The sequence below is a fragment of the Athene cunicularia genome (assembly GCF_003259725.1).
Source record: "Athene cunicularia isolate RWA chromosome 2 unlocalized genomic scaffold, athCun1 chr2_part1, whole genome shotgun sequence".
NCBI lineage: Eukaryota > Metazoa > Chordata > Aves > Strigiformes > Strigidae > Athene > Athene cunicularia.
Window position 1 is genome coordinate 14,386,644 of NW_020799095.1, and position 16,778 is coordinate 14,403,421.

The window sequence follows — 16,778 nt, forward strand, 5'->3', positions numbered from 1 at the left end:
CCCAGTCAGACCGGATGCCACATGAAAAATTTACTCAGGCACGGGGCTCCCAGGAATAAACATTTCTCTGGTGTTGCTCACCAGGGACTCGGCAAGGTGAGCGGAACTCCAACTTGTCACGGATGCTCTGTTCTGACAAACATAAGTAGATGCTAATGGCTAAATCGTGACAGAATAAAGTCCCACAACCATATGGCTAATTGCCACAACAATATCTTCAGTGTTATTAATCAAGTTTTCATAGTGTGCCATGATAATTGGAATAATTAGAAACAGCATAGGCATTGCTTGCCTCTGCCGCACATACTGCAGACAGGGACCTGGAACAACCGCAATTGCGCTTTCTGTGCAGCGTTGTTTAGTGCTTTCCTTTCCAGCAAATACTGTGGTTAATTAATGAATTAGCTGTTTGCCACCAGAGTATTTTATTGCTAGCAGGGCTTCTGCAGGGGCACATAGGTAGCTAAATGAGACCACTAAGCCCTTGTGTGTCTCCGAAAAGATGCAATATTCCCATAAGGCTGCCACTACACATCACAAAACTTCACCAGTCACAGGTACTTTGTTTCACAAAAGTTGAGGTTCCTATTCTTGTACCTAATAGGTAAACCATTTCTTAGAAAAGAAAAAAAAACAACTTCAGAGTGTGCATTTTTTTGCTTAACAAAAGCAAGTTTAAATGAAAGCAAGACTCTGGATAACAATGGTGCAATTAACTTATCAGGCAAAAGAAGTTAACTCTTATTTGCCTTTACCCTGCTCAATAATGGAATTGGGCTCCAAACTTATATTCTGCCTTTGAACTAAGGTTATAAATAAAGTGGTGATTCTAACACTGTTACTTACACTAAGCAGCTAAATCATCATTTTGTGTGCTACCTATTGGAAGAGACTCACTCGATTCTTACGTTTAGGAGTATGACAGCAGGGAGGAAACGCTTGCATTTCCTCGGTGCGTGCATCAACATGTAGTTGAGTGGTCACTAAAACTGGCAGATTGATGATGATGACTCCCTTCACTGGATGTATGAAGGCATTTAGCCAGACTAATAGATTGAAATGGACTGCTGCATGTATGGCTTCTGAACAGCTTCTTAATTTAGTTTTAGAGCGTACAATAGATGTAATATTGAATTCAGTGGTGATATAAATCTTCTCTCCTCATTTTAAAAAATAAATAAATTTCTTCTCTGGAGCGGAGTGCCACAAAGAGATTTTGAACTTTTATATACTTAATTATAAAGAGGTTTGCAGAAGTAAGCCCCCAGTTTAGGTGGTAGGTAGGAATTCTGGTCATTTTAGGTTTATTGCTGTTTAATTTTGACTCTAAAGGGTAAAGCACCTCCGAAATAAGTGCATTATACTGCAATGAAAAGGAGTATGTAAAGCCAGGATTCTCTCCCCAGTGAGGTCTGCTGAGGCCTGGCCCCTGTGAGCAGCACTTCCAAACGGAATTTCCAGTAGAATTCCTTCCTCTACAGAGTTACTGTGAAGTTGGGTGCTCCAGTCATCCATGGAAGATACCCAAACAAAATCCTGGATGCATAGGAAATGATACTTTAAGTAATTACCCGTCTAGTGGGTTTTTACATCTGTTTTGGTGTCCTGTTATCTCTACACATTTTTCTTAACACTTCATTAGCAAGTAATTAATTTCTCTGTGGTGGTCTAGTTTTACCCATGTTCGTATTCAGCATAATTAGCACAATTTTTCCAAATACTAAAATAAGGCTGCTGCAAAAGGTATGTATAGTAAGATTTTGTTGATGTTAATAAAGTCTTCATTACTAGGGCCTGTTTTATTCTGAGCATGACTGCCAAATAGTTTAATAAACTTGTTTTCTTCATACAAGAATTTCATTTTCTTATGCTTTAATTGAAAGATTATTAGTTTGTAAAGGCCAAGGTCCTTTTAGTTCACATATGTTTGACATATATTTGTGCAGTTTTATGAGGTAAAGGCGACACTCTGATACATCATTTAATTAGCTTAAAGTTACCATTTTACTTTATAATGCGTATGTTTTGATATATTGCCATCCTTAATTTTAATACAAAAACCTAAAACTATTAGCAACTGAATTATCTGTAACACCAAAAAATACCTGTGGTGGAGAAATGGGATTAGGAAAGAAAAGTAACATAGATTGGTAAACTAGGGATACAGTCACAACAGACATGTTGCCCTGTTCTGAACACAATGTGTTTTCCAGTAGCAGTTCCATTGCTGGACATACACAGATAGCTTTCAAAGAATTTTTAAAAAGTTAAATCTCCTGAAATTTTTAATATGTTTTATCTAGCATACCAGAAAAAAAGTTCATTTGTTGTAACATTTCAATACAGAAAGATGGTTCAATTGTGGATTTGTTTTTTATGGAAAAAAAAGACATTTAATTTAATTGAGACAGGGAAGTCTCCAAGATCAAATATAAATTTAATAATATTTTATCAGTACTTATTTGTTTACTTTAGAGCTATTAACAACATTATCTTCTTCCTTTTATTTTAAAATATATGTCTTTTTGATTAAGTCATGTCCAAGTGGGTTCTACAGAGAAATGTAGTAACTCTATAGAAGATTTAACAATATGGGACAGTAAAATGTTATAGATTCCTCTTTTAAAGAGAGATTGTACAAAAGGATCGTTGTCTCTTTTAAACCTAATCCGTGCATCTTGAATCAATGGATAAAGCTATTAGCAAACTTATTTTATCATCTTAAGAACTGTGCTTTAATTGCAACACTGAGAGTTGTTTTTCTAATATAATTTCTCCACTTTAAAACCAAATTTAATCATTGCTGTTTAAAGATGGAAAAGTTGGGGGGGTGGAGTTCCTAATTGCTAATAGCTGAGATCAGTAGGAACTTCACTAATTTAGAAGTGCCTCTTTTGTTTCAATAGGTTTATTACAGCAAACAGTGTTTAAAATCATTCACCTGTAATTATTTTTGTTAAAAAAAAAAAAGAAAATGTTTTTGCTCCTCTGCATTGATTTTCAAAACAAAATGCACATGCATCAACAGTATTTAGGACTGGAGGTTTTAATTGCATAGAGGCAAAGAGCAGTAAGAGCTCAGTAGGCACATCTTCCAGTTCTTAAATTTTTCTCTTATGAGTGCAGATATTGGTCATTAAATTAAGAGTTCTAGATACGTATCAGAGATGAAGTCATACTCCTTGCACTTAAGAAGTGTTTATCATTGACTTCAAAGGTTTTTTTCTGATAGAATGTAGCAGCCCCCTCTGGTCCTTCTGGTTTATCACCATCTTTTTATCACACTAAACCTTGCTTTTTAAATCTGAGTATTGCCTGAGCTATTTATATTTAGTTGTTTTGCAGGAATTGCAAGCAGTATTCTTCAGTCTTTTTCCTTTAAATAAAAGCATAGTTTAGCCCAGATAATTTCTAAATGACTCATGGTGTAACAGTGGTACCCTTCATGTTGTTACCTCTGTATTTTGGCCAACATTTGAAAAATGGGTGCCTCAGCGTTGATCTGTGATATTTGTTGTCAACTTGAAGCATTTTTTAAAAAATCTTGACAAATCTCTAGAACTTCTGTTCTTTAAAAACTTCAGCAATGGCTGAAACTATGTTAGATATTTCATTATGATCATTGTTTCTCTAGGTAACTACTGGAATAGAACAGTTTTATCCACCCTTCACAGTAATGAATGATCAGTAAGTTGTTATAGTCCAGTCCAACTGGATGTTGTATTTACTACAAACACAGGCTAGCAATGTCAATACAATGCATGTAGTACCTGTTAATTACTAAGCCTTTATAAAGTACTGTGTATGTGAAATAGTAAAATTGAAGTATTTTAACTTTTAATGTTTCCCGGGAATGGAAAATAAACTCAACAGTGTACTTTTCTCCCACTGCACAGAGTTTCTTTAAATTAAACGCTTCATTTAGTGCAAGTTTCTGATAACTTAAAGAGTTACATCCACAATACAGATTTCCATCTAAAGGACCAGTCTCTCCCATCTTCCCTGCTGAAAGAATTGGAAACTTCTTTCTGTTTTCTATTCTAAACACATTCAAGTTCTTAGCTCTGTTTTTGAAGTTTTTGGTGTTATGGAAAAGCCAGTTGCAGACTTCTCTGATACTCATCAAATCCATTTTCAAATCAGTTAACAGTCTAATGAGAGAGGGGTTGGTTTTTAGTCTATTCCACAGGCTTGCAGTTTTGTCATTATCTGAAAAACAAAATCATCTCTGAAAATGTTAGAGGGATGAAATGAAAAGCAGAAGTGTCTGTAATCTAACCAAGCCAGTACAGCAAGCTAAAAATGATGGAGATCAGCCCTGATAATGAAAACAGTCATTGTGTCTTACAATGTGTTAGGCCATAATTACTGTTACAAATAAATTTAGATTCAAGCTGCTCCAGAAAAGGACTATTGCAAATTTGATGTGAGACCATTGGCAAAGCCTGCAAATAAAACTACTAGTTTAAAAAACATTTGAATATGTAGAGAAACTAGAATTGTCTAAGAGAAAAAAAGTCAAAAGCAAGCTGACCCATTAGGTAAAGAAAAGGTAAACCAATTACATGCACATTAAGAAGATCAATCAAATAAATCATAAAATCAGAACAGTAACCCAAGATTACACAGGTTTACAGGTTTAATTATTCTGAATTTCTTCTTTTATAGGACTTTATCAAATAATCTCTGTAACAGATCCAATCTCACATTATATCATTCCAAAATTTTGTAACATCTGATCAGAATTTAAAGATTCAAGTATGGAAAACCACCACATCTTTAGGCAAGTTTCTCCAATAGTCTGCTTGTCATTGCAGGGGTTTTCTTTTTCTTTATGAGGTTAGCGTGGAAGGGGAGAACAGCTTGTGGTGATCTCTTGGTGTATATTTTACATGCCTTTTTGCTGGTATGAGTTCATGTATCATTTGTCTTCCCCTTGCTGAAGCCAAGCTGACTGCTCCTGATGATTTTCTTGTCCTTCATGTGCTTGGAAATGGTTTCCAGGATTAGCTTCCTGGAATCTATTGGTTGCCTTGATCATCTTCCCAGGGATCAAGGTGAGGCTACTGACCTGTAGCCCCCTGGGTCGTTCTTAACCTTTCTGAAGATAGGAGTGACATTTGCTTTCCTCCAGTCTTTGGACATTCTCCATCGCCATGATTGATCAAAGATTATTGAGAGTGGCCTCCCGATGACATACTCCAGCTCCCTCAGTATTCATGGATGCATCCCATGGACTTCTGTATGTCCAGTTTGCTTAAGTATTCCCTGACCAGATCCTCTTCCACCAAGGGTACATCTTCCTTGTTCCAGCTTTCTCCTCTGTCTCTGGGACCTGGGATTCCTGAAAGCCAGTCTTGCTATAAAGACCAAGATAAAGAAGGCATTCAAGTAATTCAGCCTCTTCCATGTCCTATGTAACCAGGTAGCCTGGTTATAGAGTAGAAATGTTGAGCAGTTTTTTAAAATTAAGATAATAATAGGTTAATAATAGGTTTTAGGTTAATAATAGGTTTTAGTGAGTATGGTTACCAGTAATACTCTTCGTACAAGTTTTCTGAGAGTTCCTTATCATTGGGGTGTATACAGCAGGGTGAAGTGGCAGAAGTGTACACATTGCAACTGCTGAATGAAGGAGCAAAACACTTCACTTCTGTCAGCATTAAGTGGATTCCCATAAACACACATGAAACAGCTTTCAAAACAAGTTCAAAAAAACATGAAAGTACAGTTATCAACACTTAAGAGTGTAACAAGTTAGAACTACATCAGGGACCAAAACCATAGCAACAACATGAAGGAAAATTATCTTCCGTCTAGGAGGGGCACCGCCACTTCTGGTGAACATCTCCAGGGCACCCATTGGTAGTTGCTGGTACCACACAAGATGTTGACTGTAGGTGGCGAGTAGCAGTAGGTGACAGTGGCAGCCACCGAAAATCTGAAGCCAAGGTTATTACCAATGCCAAAACAGTTTGTCTAAAGTTAGTTAAGAACTGGAACAGAAACCTAGCCAAAGCAGACTAACAGTTTCAATAATTTTATTGTAGAACATTTGATGAAGGACCTGGAGAATAAATCCTATGAGGAGCAATTGAAGGAGCTGAGACTGTTTAGTTTGAGGAAGAGAAGGCTGAGGGGAGACCTCATCACTCTCTACAGCTACCTGAAAGGACATTGTAGAGAGGTTGGTGCTGGTCTCTTCTCACAGGTAATTAGCGATAGAACAAGAGGGAATGGCTTTAAACTGCAACAGCGGAGGTTTAGACTGGACGTTCGGAAAGAAATTTTCACAGAAAGAGTGGTCAGGCAGTGGAATGGGCTGCCCAGGGATGTGGTGGAGTCACTATCCCTGGATGTGTTTAAGGGTCATTTAAATGTGATGTTGGGGGATATGGTGTAGGGGAGAACTCTGCAGAGTAGGGATGATGGTTGGACTTGATGATCCCAAGGGTCTTTTCCAACCAGAATGATTCTGTGATTCTGTGATTTCTAATTAAACATTACTGCTATGGAGATGCAATGGCACCTGTGTACTTAAGAACATTCCTACAAATAAGTATATTACAATTGGTCTGACTTAAGACAGTGGTTAAGAGCTTTTGCAAAGAAAGATAAATTACAGTAAGGAAGGGGAGATAATTATTAGGAATTCATTTTTTAGAACAAAAAAAAACCCTTCTTCAATAAGGAAATGCATAGAGTCTTCCAAAACCAGAAATAATTTTTCTTAAATGCAAAACTGAGTAATCTTAAAGAAACAAAATTTAAAAGGAAATAATCCACATAGTATTAGATGCTCATGTTATTTATAAAAATAAATGTAAAGGTGTTTATTTTAAAGAGATAATGCTAGTCTGTGTTTGAGAAGGTAATTACTATAAAAAATTGTCAGGATAGATGTAGAGCAAGAGAAAGTTTCAATAGGACAAATCAAAACCTGTTTCCCCAGTGGAAAGAAGGCAACAAAGTAAACTATGTACAGTATTCTTGTTCATTGGTTATCCTAAATTTCAGTAGATTTATATTAATAAATGAGTGTTTAATACCATTATTATTTAATTTTAAATACTTCTTTTCAGACAGGAAAACCTATGGTAGAGTTTGAAACACATATAATGCATAACGTAAATATGTAGTTTCATTTTTATTTGAATTGTTTTCAAACACCATGATTTTTATCTTTGCATAAGGCCCCAGTGTCGAAGCTGTGAAACAGAAAGCCTGTGGATCTTATCATAGTTTTTAAAGTTGAGGGGGTTTTAATATAACTATGTAAGATTTTAAAAAATAATGGAAGTGACCACAAACCAAACAAAATTTGAACCAGAAAAAAAAACCCAGACAATAACCTACCTTGTATCCACCAAGCAGTAGAGCCATGATTTGTGCATTTGGTGAATGATCCACCAGTCTTCATGCAGTCGGTGTAGGAGAAGCTGGATGAAGAGAACACCCTCCATGGGAGTGCAGCACAGGACAATTGCACCTAGATCACAGTCATGCCAAAGCGTGTATGTCGTTCTCTGGCAGAATAGTAGTAGTCTATGTACAAGCCTGAAATTAAACAGGTAAGACAGGTGTATGCACACATATAAGAAGAATCTTTTTCATATACTTTCTGTTATCTCTAAGGAGAAGCAGAATGATTTGTTAGATGCTGGCTCACATTTTTCCCTTCTTATCACGCATACTTGTGTACAATCAACATACACTACTGGAGATGATGTGGTAGAAATCTATAATATTTAAATGTTTTACAGCCTAAAGAAAATCTGATCTTGTCTGCCATCTCAAATGACAAAGGCCTCGTAATTTTACCTAATAAATCCAGAATTAATGTTTGAATTTATGGTTGGAGTAAACACATCTTCTAGCAAGATGTCTGTTTTCATTCCTTTCACAAGTAGAGTGAGGCAAAAAATTGGAACATATGCTGTAACAATACCTCACTGTACATCCTTTATGGTGGTGTGCATATATTTGATGATATGCTGTGTGTAAAATTCTCAACATTTCAGTCAAACACATCGGAAATTTCTGCAAATCCCTGAAAGCCTGGTGCGCTTTCACATAAATTCTTATACCAGTTCTTCTGCTTTATTGGGATTTCACATGCTACTATCTGTTCTGACAAATTGTTGGATTTTGATAAGGTTTTGTTTATTTTAGAAATGTCATTTTGTTAATTGCTACACTTAGCTTTTTTGCCTTTCTTCTCATCTGTGATTTAGAGTTTCTCATGCACCATGAGCAGTACTACCCTTCCACAAGACCCTTGTGGAAGAGTAGCTGAAAGAACAAGTTGTGATTATATTTCTGGCATGTTTCCTTCACTGTCTTGTGTCATTTAAAGGTTGTATTAATCTCTTTAGGACATTCCGTGCGAAATCCCTGAACTCTATAAAGCCATGGGAGTCTTAATAAAAACAAGATTTATTAAGAAAGGATACAGAACACTGGAGAAATGGACTGTGTAACAAGTCTAAGCTGAAATGTTGCTAAAGCTTGATACACAGCCTTCTTCAGGTGCAGCCCACCCAGTGCCCGTAAGTTAGAAACATAGATGGCTGAAATCGTAGTGCAGGCATCAAGTCTGCCTAGAGTAGTGCTTACTGCCTGACGTTGAACTATTTAATTCTTTATTTTCCATATAGCTTTAAGTTATTTTGAAAGTGGTATACAAATGTCGCTCCTCATCCTTTTTACATATCTTATTTTTGAACAAGCAGATCACAGCTCAAGTCTGTCTACTCTTTCTCCTAAATTATTAACCATGACTTTACATAGTAAATTGCACTGGCTACAAATGTTTGCTTGAACATAATTCATGACAGAGTTTAAAGAGACAGAGCTTACATATCATTTTCTCAGTCAGTAAACAACTGATGTTAATTTTGGCATTTCTCAGCTTCCGAGTGCTTAGTTTTGATAAGATGGTGTTCCTTTCAGTAGTTGTGGTCCATTTAAATTATTTTCTTATTTTAAGAAAAGCAGCAAAACTAGCACTGAAAATAAAATTACATCCTGCAAAATCCTACTGACCCTCCTTTTCTCTGGAAGACTCCCCCTAGTGAGTCTTGCAAGCACTGGAAACTAGATAAAAAGCATCTTTCACTATCACATTCACTCGGTGGCACTAGATGTTGCAGGTGAGTGATGCACACCTTTGCCATTTCCCATGCAGGAAGGTGCAGCTGGGGTGAAGGATGGCTTGGCAGAGGCACTGTTGGGTTGATGGCAAGAGTTAGGAAGAAACAGAACATACTCTGTGGAAATCTGTACTCTCCTGTGTTTAAGTCAACCAAGGAATTATCAAATTTGGGCATTTTTTTTTAACATACACAGCAAAAAATAAAATATCAGAAACCTGGTTGCTTTGATTCTAGACCTTCTTAATAAAATGCTTGCGGAAAAAAGCTAAACTAAACTGTTTGTATTGCCTCGTCTGTAACCATCTCTTAAGCTTATGTCATTTTTTAAAATTCTCTGCCTTCCAAGCAGATAGAGAAGATAACCAGATAAATATATGTAACACACAACATAAGTTAATGTTATTGATGCTTGGAGAATTGTCATGTAAATCTCAGTCAAAATGGTTGTGGTTTTAGTTAAAACTGGTAAGGCTGGATCATTGCCTTATTTAATGGCTTTAGTAGAGCACATTAGTAGAGAGTTTTCTCCTGTTTTCCCTATATTGTAAGGTCATTAATGAATCATTATCTATTGCTAGTAATTAGTGATCTCTTGAGAATATTGGTTTAATTATATAGGAATCATAAGTAGAAGATACAGTTACATATTCTACAATGTAGATAGTAGTACCTTGGTGTATTATGGCTTTAAAGAATCTAGGGGGGTTTTTTGTAGCTTTTAATTGCTAAGTGTGCCTGGTAAAATATGAATTATTGTATTACTGCATGTGATAAAAGGTATACTATTGTGAGCCTCGCAGTCTGCAGGTGTAACAGATGTAAGGCAAGATTAACAGGACAGAACAACAATTAAACCACAGACAGCCATCTAAAAAAAAAAAAAAAAAAAAAAATTTTATCATGTCCAATGCAGTTATTACGTGTGTGTTAAATTCTCTGCAAATATTTGTAAAAGCAATAAAAACGTGATAGTTTGAAAGACAGCTTTTCAGTGTGGACACTTACTTTAAGGAATTAAGATCCCTTTTTATGAATATAAAAGCTGGGTGAGGTCCTGCCATATGGCAGCATGGTTCATAAGCAATAGGGTCCTTGGTTTATAGATGCTACAAGCTAAATGCTGCTGAAGGAAATAAGAGAGCAGTTAGTATATATGCATTCACAACAGCATGAATTTCTTACACCCTTTAAGACAGGAAGGTTCAAATAATTAATGGTAATATTATGGTTACAAAAGGAAGTCCAGTTGTTCTTCAGCAGTCTGCATCTGTGAAACGTGATACCTCTGGGGACTGAGATTTAATTTTCCCAGGAGAAAATATAAAAGCAGGAGAAAAAAAGGAATGACTTCTGCTTGAGCAGAATAAACCTGCATCTACAAACGATTAACACTGCATAATGAAGTAGTAAAGAAGCAAAAGAGATTTCTAATAAAAGACTAATAACAAATCCCATTACACCATGGTGTATTTTTTCCCTTGAAGTGTATTAGACTTTTAGCAGGGCTTCTGAACAAGATTTGGGTAGTTGGAAGCAAAGTCAGCTCCAATGCTTCAAGCTTACTTGAAATTTTTTGCCTAACAGTTTGCTTAACTTGAAAGTTGCGGTTATACAGGTGGGAGGGGTTGTTAACGCAAGTAATAGGCTTCACACAGAGTTTGGGTAATGTTTGTGTCACCATAGGATAATAGTCTCCTGTAGGCTAGGCACTGCAGGGTAATGTGCCGCTATATGGTAAAATCCCTTAGATAGAACAGACGTGGTATTAAATGCACTAGCTAAGTCTTGCTTTTGTGTTAACAGTTCTTCTGAGGCCTGAAAATAAGTCCTGATAGGAGAGGGGTTTAATCAAAGTGGGAAAAACACAGAATTTGTGTTTTGTCAGATCTGATATTATGATTTTTATAATTACTATGCTAACATTAAAAGTTAGCAAAAACCTTAGAACATAGATGTTTGATATAAGGATGATATGATGCTGTCTTTTGAAATCACATATTTGCACTTTTAAAAGGGAACATGCCTTGTAAAGGAAAAAATTCCATGTAGTGATCTCTAAATCTGTAACATGGATGTTTTTGCGCATTATATATATGGTTCCAGTGGCAGGGGAATAAAAGTTTATTGAACGAAATCTTGAGTCACAAAATAGTCCATTTGAATTTCTTTTATAAGAGAGGGTCTTTTTGTACAGATTGTTTCTATCTTAAAAGCTTGTGCTCAACTGATGTGTTGGAATTCATTTATCTAGAAATGAACTTTTATTACTGGAATAAGGAAAAAAAAAAAAAACAACACAGATGCCTTAAACCAACAATGAGTTCTGGGATAAAAGTGGTTAAACATGAATTCTTACAAGTGAAACTAATCTTGATGAAATTTCTAGTTGCCTTTTTAGAAATTTTTCTGAGTTTTAAAGAATGACTTAATTTGCTTAGCAGAAATTTGCAATCAATCTTTTCTTGCCACTGAATAAACAGATTCCACATGCATAGCAATTTGCATATCCCAGCTAAAAATGTAATTCATTATTTTTAAGTCCATTTCATAATAACTATTTCAGGATTAATGTCACTAAGTATTTTTTAGCTCTGTCAAATGTAACCTAAGATAATCCTACCTAAAAAGGTACAAAGGTAACAGGTCCACTCTGGAATAGGAAAGGGAAGTACCTTTCCTGAGGTCAGCAAATTAGTCAGTGTAAGAGCCAGAACTGGAAATAAGAAGTCTTGAGAAATAATTTTCTTCTACACATCTCAAGCTTTCAGCCTCAAGAAAATACTGCATTTATTAAGACACATTTTCACATTTTGCTAGGTATTAAAACAACACAGATATGAACAGGAATTAATGGTATAGTCTACATGCAGATTATCACTAAATCTGGTAAAGATTTAAATAGGATTTAATCAAAATATCGTCCATAGCATAATTTATATGAAGCTGCAAACACTGTCTTTAATAACAAGGAGGAAGCCTCTTCTTGTTTGGCATCTGTCTCTGAACTGGCTTTCACTTGACTGGGCTCCTGGTTTTGGTGTTCCAGGCTATTCTTTCGTAACATTTTCTCCCTTTCATCTTAGATCACTATCACGTTAAATGCTCAAACATATGGTATATAGGATTGATATGTTCTATCCTTTGAGGTTCACCTGCGTAATAATATTAGCCAGTTAAGCTTCTGCCATCTGTAACATATCACTTCTTTAATGTAGATGCAGTTAACATTCCCACAAATACTGTTAGTTTTGTGGTTATCACAGATCTTCATGCTTTGCAAAATTTTCTGGTAAAATGTTTTAGATTGTAGTTGATCCTAGGATATGTATCCTGACTTTACCATACTTGGCAAAACAGAGAAATATACCAATCATGTTTTTTTCTTTTTTTTCAGGCGATGGGTAAGGCTTCTGTTTGGACGTGAATTCCCGCTCCAGGACCTTCTGGTTGTCTGGGATGCTCTATTTGCTGACAGTATCACCCTGAATTTAGTTGACTACATTTTTGTAGCCATGTTGTTATATATTAGAGATGCCTGTAAGTATCAACTATCTTAAGATCTTTCAAAAAGAAAGCAAACCTATTTTTCAAAGAAAAAGAGGACTTAAGAAATGTTCAATTTCATTGTGACTTTTTTAATATACTGAAAATCATTCCAAATGCTAGGAGAGGAGCCATTTATTACCAGGCGCTTTCTGCTGTATTTATGAAACAAATTGTATCTTGGAGTTAAATGCAGGTTTGTTTTCTGAGTAGTTCTGTGTTTTTATATGGAGTTGCAGATTTTTTGTGCAGCAAGTGATACAGGTATGTATAGAGCTCCACCTTCTGACCAAGCTCGTGAATTGAGTAAAGCCTCCCTTTGACACTGGAAATATTTTTATGCTGTTCTGCTGTGAGAAATGTAAAAATGCACAAGACAATGACTCATAATTTTTGAGGATATATCTTCAAGAAAATGTAAATGCAGAGATGAGTAACAATTACAAAATATGTTTATTTTATGCAAGAGTGTCATCTTTAAAAAAAATATCATTTCATTTTATTGTATTTTAGTATGTCTGAAATATGCGCAAAGGTGAATTCTTATGGGCTAGTGATTACCAATAAATAAATTAAATTGGGACAAAGAAGAAATCATAAAAATATTGTAAGCTTATGTAATTGTGAATGGGAGGGGGAAGATATGTAATGGTTATCTGAGGCATTTATTTCTGTCCTGTCATATTTTGCAAAAAATTCTGTGTACAACTTTGCCGCAACAACGTATGTGTTTTGCAGCAAGGTGAATGTCTCTCACTAAATATATAAATTCCATAGCATGCTGTTCAGAGTTAACTGTATGCAATCTGTAATCTTTAGGTTATAACAAGGTCACATATTTGACACAATTTTGTATTCTAGGATGCATAAAGTTTTCAACATCTGTGGTTCCTATTTTAGGGCCCCATCTTGAAAACATAATGTGCATGTACTTTACACGTACTGTCGTTCCACTGCCTGCCTTCATGTGTTTTTTTAATTACTTTTTAATAAACATGCAGCATATAGAGCTACCGTACATTGCTCTCAAAAAGTGGACATTTAATTCAGTTTAGAGGTTTCAAAATTAATGCTGCAGTTTCAGGATGATCTGATTCCAGGTCATTATGTTCTGCAATCTAAATCTGGCTTGTTCATGTGCAGTATACTGAAATAATCTTAAAATTTTTGGTATAGATACATAGTGCAGATGCATGGAAAAAATTCTTAGCATCAGTATTTTATTTTGTGTTATTGTTTCCCTTTAAAAAAAAAAAAAACAAAAAAAAAACCACAAACTTTAGAACTGTGTTTGTAATCACCATATCTCTTCTTGGAGAGAGAAGGTTGTTTTGGCTTTTTTTTTTGCTTTGTGGTGTGCTCGTGTTGAAGTATCAGTAAGAGGTAACTAAAAATGTGAACTAAAAATGTGTTCTAGGCATCCATATGAAATCAGTCTCCCTCTTTTCTCCAAAATCCCCAGGCTCAGTAAATAGAGTAGTAAATAACTTTGAAGTGGACTACATTTGCCCAAATGAGATGCAAAGTCATCTTATCAGGACAGCTAATACTTCATACATATATTGGTTTTGTAACAAGTAACTTTTTGTTCTATAGTTGCTTAGTTAGCTACTCTAAGCATAATAGTGAAACAAAATAGTCATAAATACTGTAACGTTGAATGTATTTTCAGTCAGGCTCAAACTATAGTGATTTCTACAGTTCTTGATTTGATAAAAGAAAGCTTTTCTTACTTATCTGTAATAGAAAAGTTTTCTGGTTTTCCTCATTTTTTTTAATTGCTAATAATATTTGAGCTTTGAATGGAGTTCAAAGTTCTGTTGTGATATTTTTTAAAACATTTTCAAATAAAATGAGTTTCTAAAAGCTTTTCTTTATTTGGTGAAAGGAAATGTTAGTTCAAAACAGCTGATGATGTTAATCATCTATAAATAAACCGTCTGGAAATTTTCAGTTTAAAAACTTTGAAACAATAGGAATAATAATAGAGCTCCTAAGGTATTATGTTATAAAAATGTCAAACATAAGCAATTATATTAATACAGCACTGAAAGCATCTGAAAGTTTTAAAATTATGCCGATTCTTTTATACCAAAACATTTGGGGATGGAGGAGAAGTCGCTGGTTTGGGAATTGATCGGGTTTTTTTCTGTGTCCTATTATGTTCTCAAGGACATGATTTTAAGAAAGTATCATTTCTGTTGGTTTGGTTTGGTTTGTTTTTTGTTTTTTTAGTTTTAAAATCCTCTGTTACTCAAACAATATATTATTCAGGGAGAAGGGAGACTTTATATTATTAGATTATTTTTTATAAATTTTAGAGATTACAGATACATAACCACGTACACAGCCATTCTGTAAGCTGGTCTGTTTGGTTTTACATCTGTATCCAAGCAGAGCTTTATTCATGGAGTGATAATCCTCACAAGCCAAGTGTAGGGTTGTGTACCAAAGTATCTGTCAGTTTTAATAAATTATTTTCTGAGTTTCTTTGGAAAAATTAATGCAAAACAACGGGTTTTTTTAAATCTGTCAAGTCAGAAGCATGAATATGTTACTTTTTCACCAGTATGCATGTATGTGCAGTTGTTGATGAAATCAGAATGGAGGGGAGTGTGCAGTGCAAAAATATGTCCTTCTGTTCAAGGAGAACAAAAATGAACCAACCTGGAAGACCTGTCTATATTTTGCATAGTAACCTAACATCATTATTGCACCAGGATCTAATTTTGACTGATCAGTGTTAGAATAAGTATATTTTTGTCATGCTCCTACTTGAAGACTAGCTATGGCCATTGTTAGGATATATTTTTTCTTATCAAAAAGTGCTCTGAATATTTTAAGGGAAATAAAGTAGCCTCTTCTTAGAGAGCTGATTTGTTGTTTTTGTTGTAGTGCAAAGTGTTCATATTATCTGTTATTATTTAGGACGTACCAAAGAGAATATAGCCATGTGAAAGCAGCAGGAGGAAGTAGTCTCACCCTTCCTGGATTAGGAAGTCATCAGGATACAGGATTGGTGGTATTAAACGTTAAACTCTTAAAAAATGACATGTGGCAGAAAATTAGGACTTTGTTGAGGACAGGTACAGTTAGTTTACATGTTTTCCACCATTATTATTGCTGCTTGCATCCAGAATGGTTATTGGACCAACAGAGAAAAGTCAGTCTCATCTAAAGCAGAAAGGAGAAAGCAATTTGGTGTTCCTCTGGGCACTGCATAACAAATATTAAAAGGCTTTCTCTATGTAGAGGAGTTCTTCTACTCCTTTCCCTAGAAATACCAATAGCGTTCTTTGGAGAAGTCAGAACTTGTTGTTCACAATAAAAGTTGGATCCAAATGTGAGTCTTGCCAAGCCAATTAGTGTAGAAAAAGCACCAGTACAGAAGCACCGAGCTGATTACAAGGCAGCTGGGCACAGTGTAAGATACTTCACCACTAAACTTCAGCACCTGCTGAGACTGGATAAATAAGTATTGCACTGAATCTTCTTCCAAAAACTGTATCCTGCAGTTGATTCTTAGAAATCCTTTTAACTCTGATATACATATTCAGAGATGGGGTGTTTGGTTTGTTTTACTGCTATTTTGTCTATCATTTTTAAGAAAACTGCCACTCTGTTGGATAATACATTTGGTCCTGAAGAGACAAGAATCATAAAATTATTTTGGACTGGAAGGGACATTCAAAGATCGTCTAGTCTAATCCTCTGCCAGGGAGGGGGCAGCCACAGCTTCTCTGGGCAACCTGTGCCAGTGTCTCACCCCCTTATCTTGAAGAATTTCTTCTTTATGTCCAATCTAAATCTTAGCTCTTTCAGTTTAAAACTGTTGCCCCTTGTCTTGTCACTACAGGCCCTGGTAAAAAATCTCCTCTGTCTTTCTTATAGCCCACTTAATAGATTGAAAGGCCGCTATAATGTCTCCCTGGAGCCTTCTCTTCTCCACGCTGAACAGCCCCAACTCTCTCAACCTGTCTCCATAGGAGAGGTGCTCCAGCCCCCTGATCATCTTCTTGGCCTCCTCTGGGCTTGCTCGGGCAGGCCCATGTCCTTCTTACGCTGGGGGCCCCAGAGCTG

General features: G+C 35.7%; 1 protein-coding gene across 4 annotated transcripts in view; it reads left to right on the plus strand.

Moving 5' to 3' along the window:
- Positions 1 to 16,778, plus strand: part of TBC1D5 (TBC1 domain family member 5) — a 325,748-nt gene that overhangs the window by 232,883 nt on the left and 76,087 nt on the right. For all 4 annotated transcript variants that reach the window (XM_026842526.1, XM_026842528.1, XM_026842527.1 and 1 more), the window contains one exon: positions 12,550 to 12,692. In XM_026842526.1, coding sequence (XP_026698327.1) covers positions 12,550 to 12,692 — 143 coding nt within the window. The remainder of the gene's footprint in view (positions 1 to 12,549; positions 12,693 to 16,778) is intronic.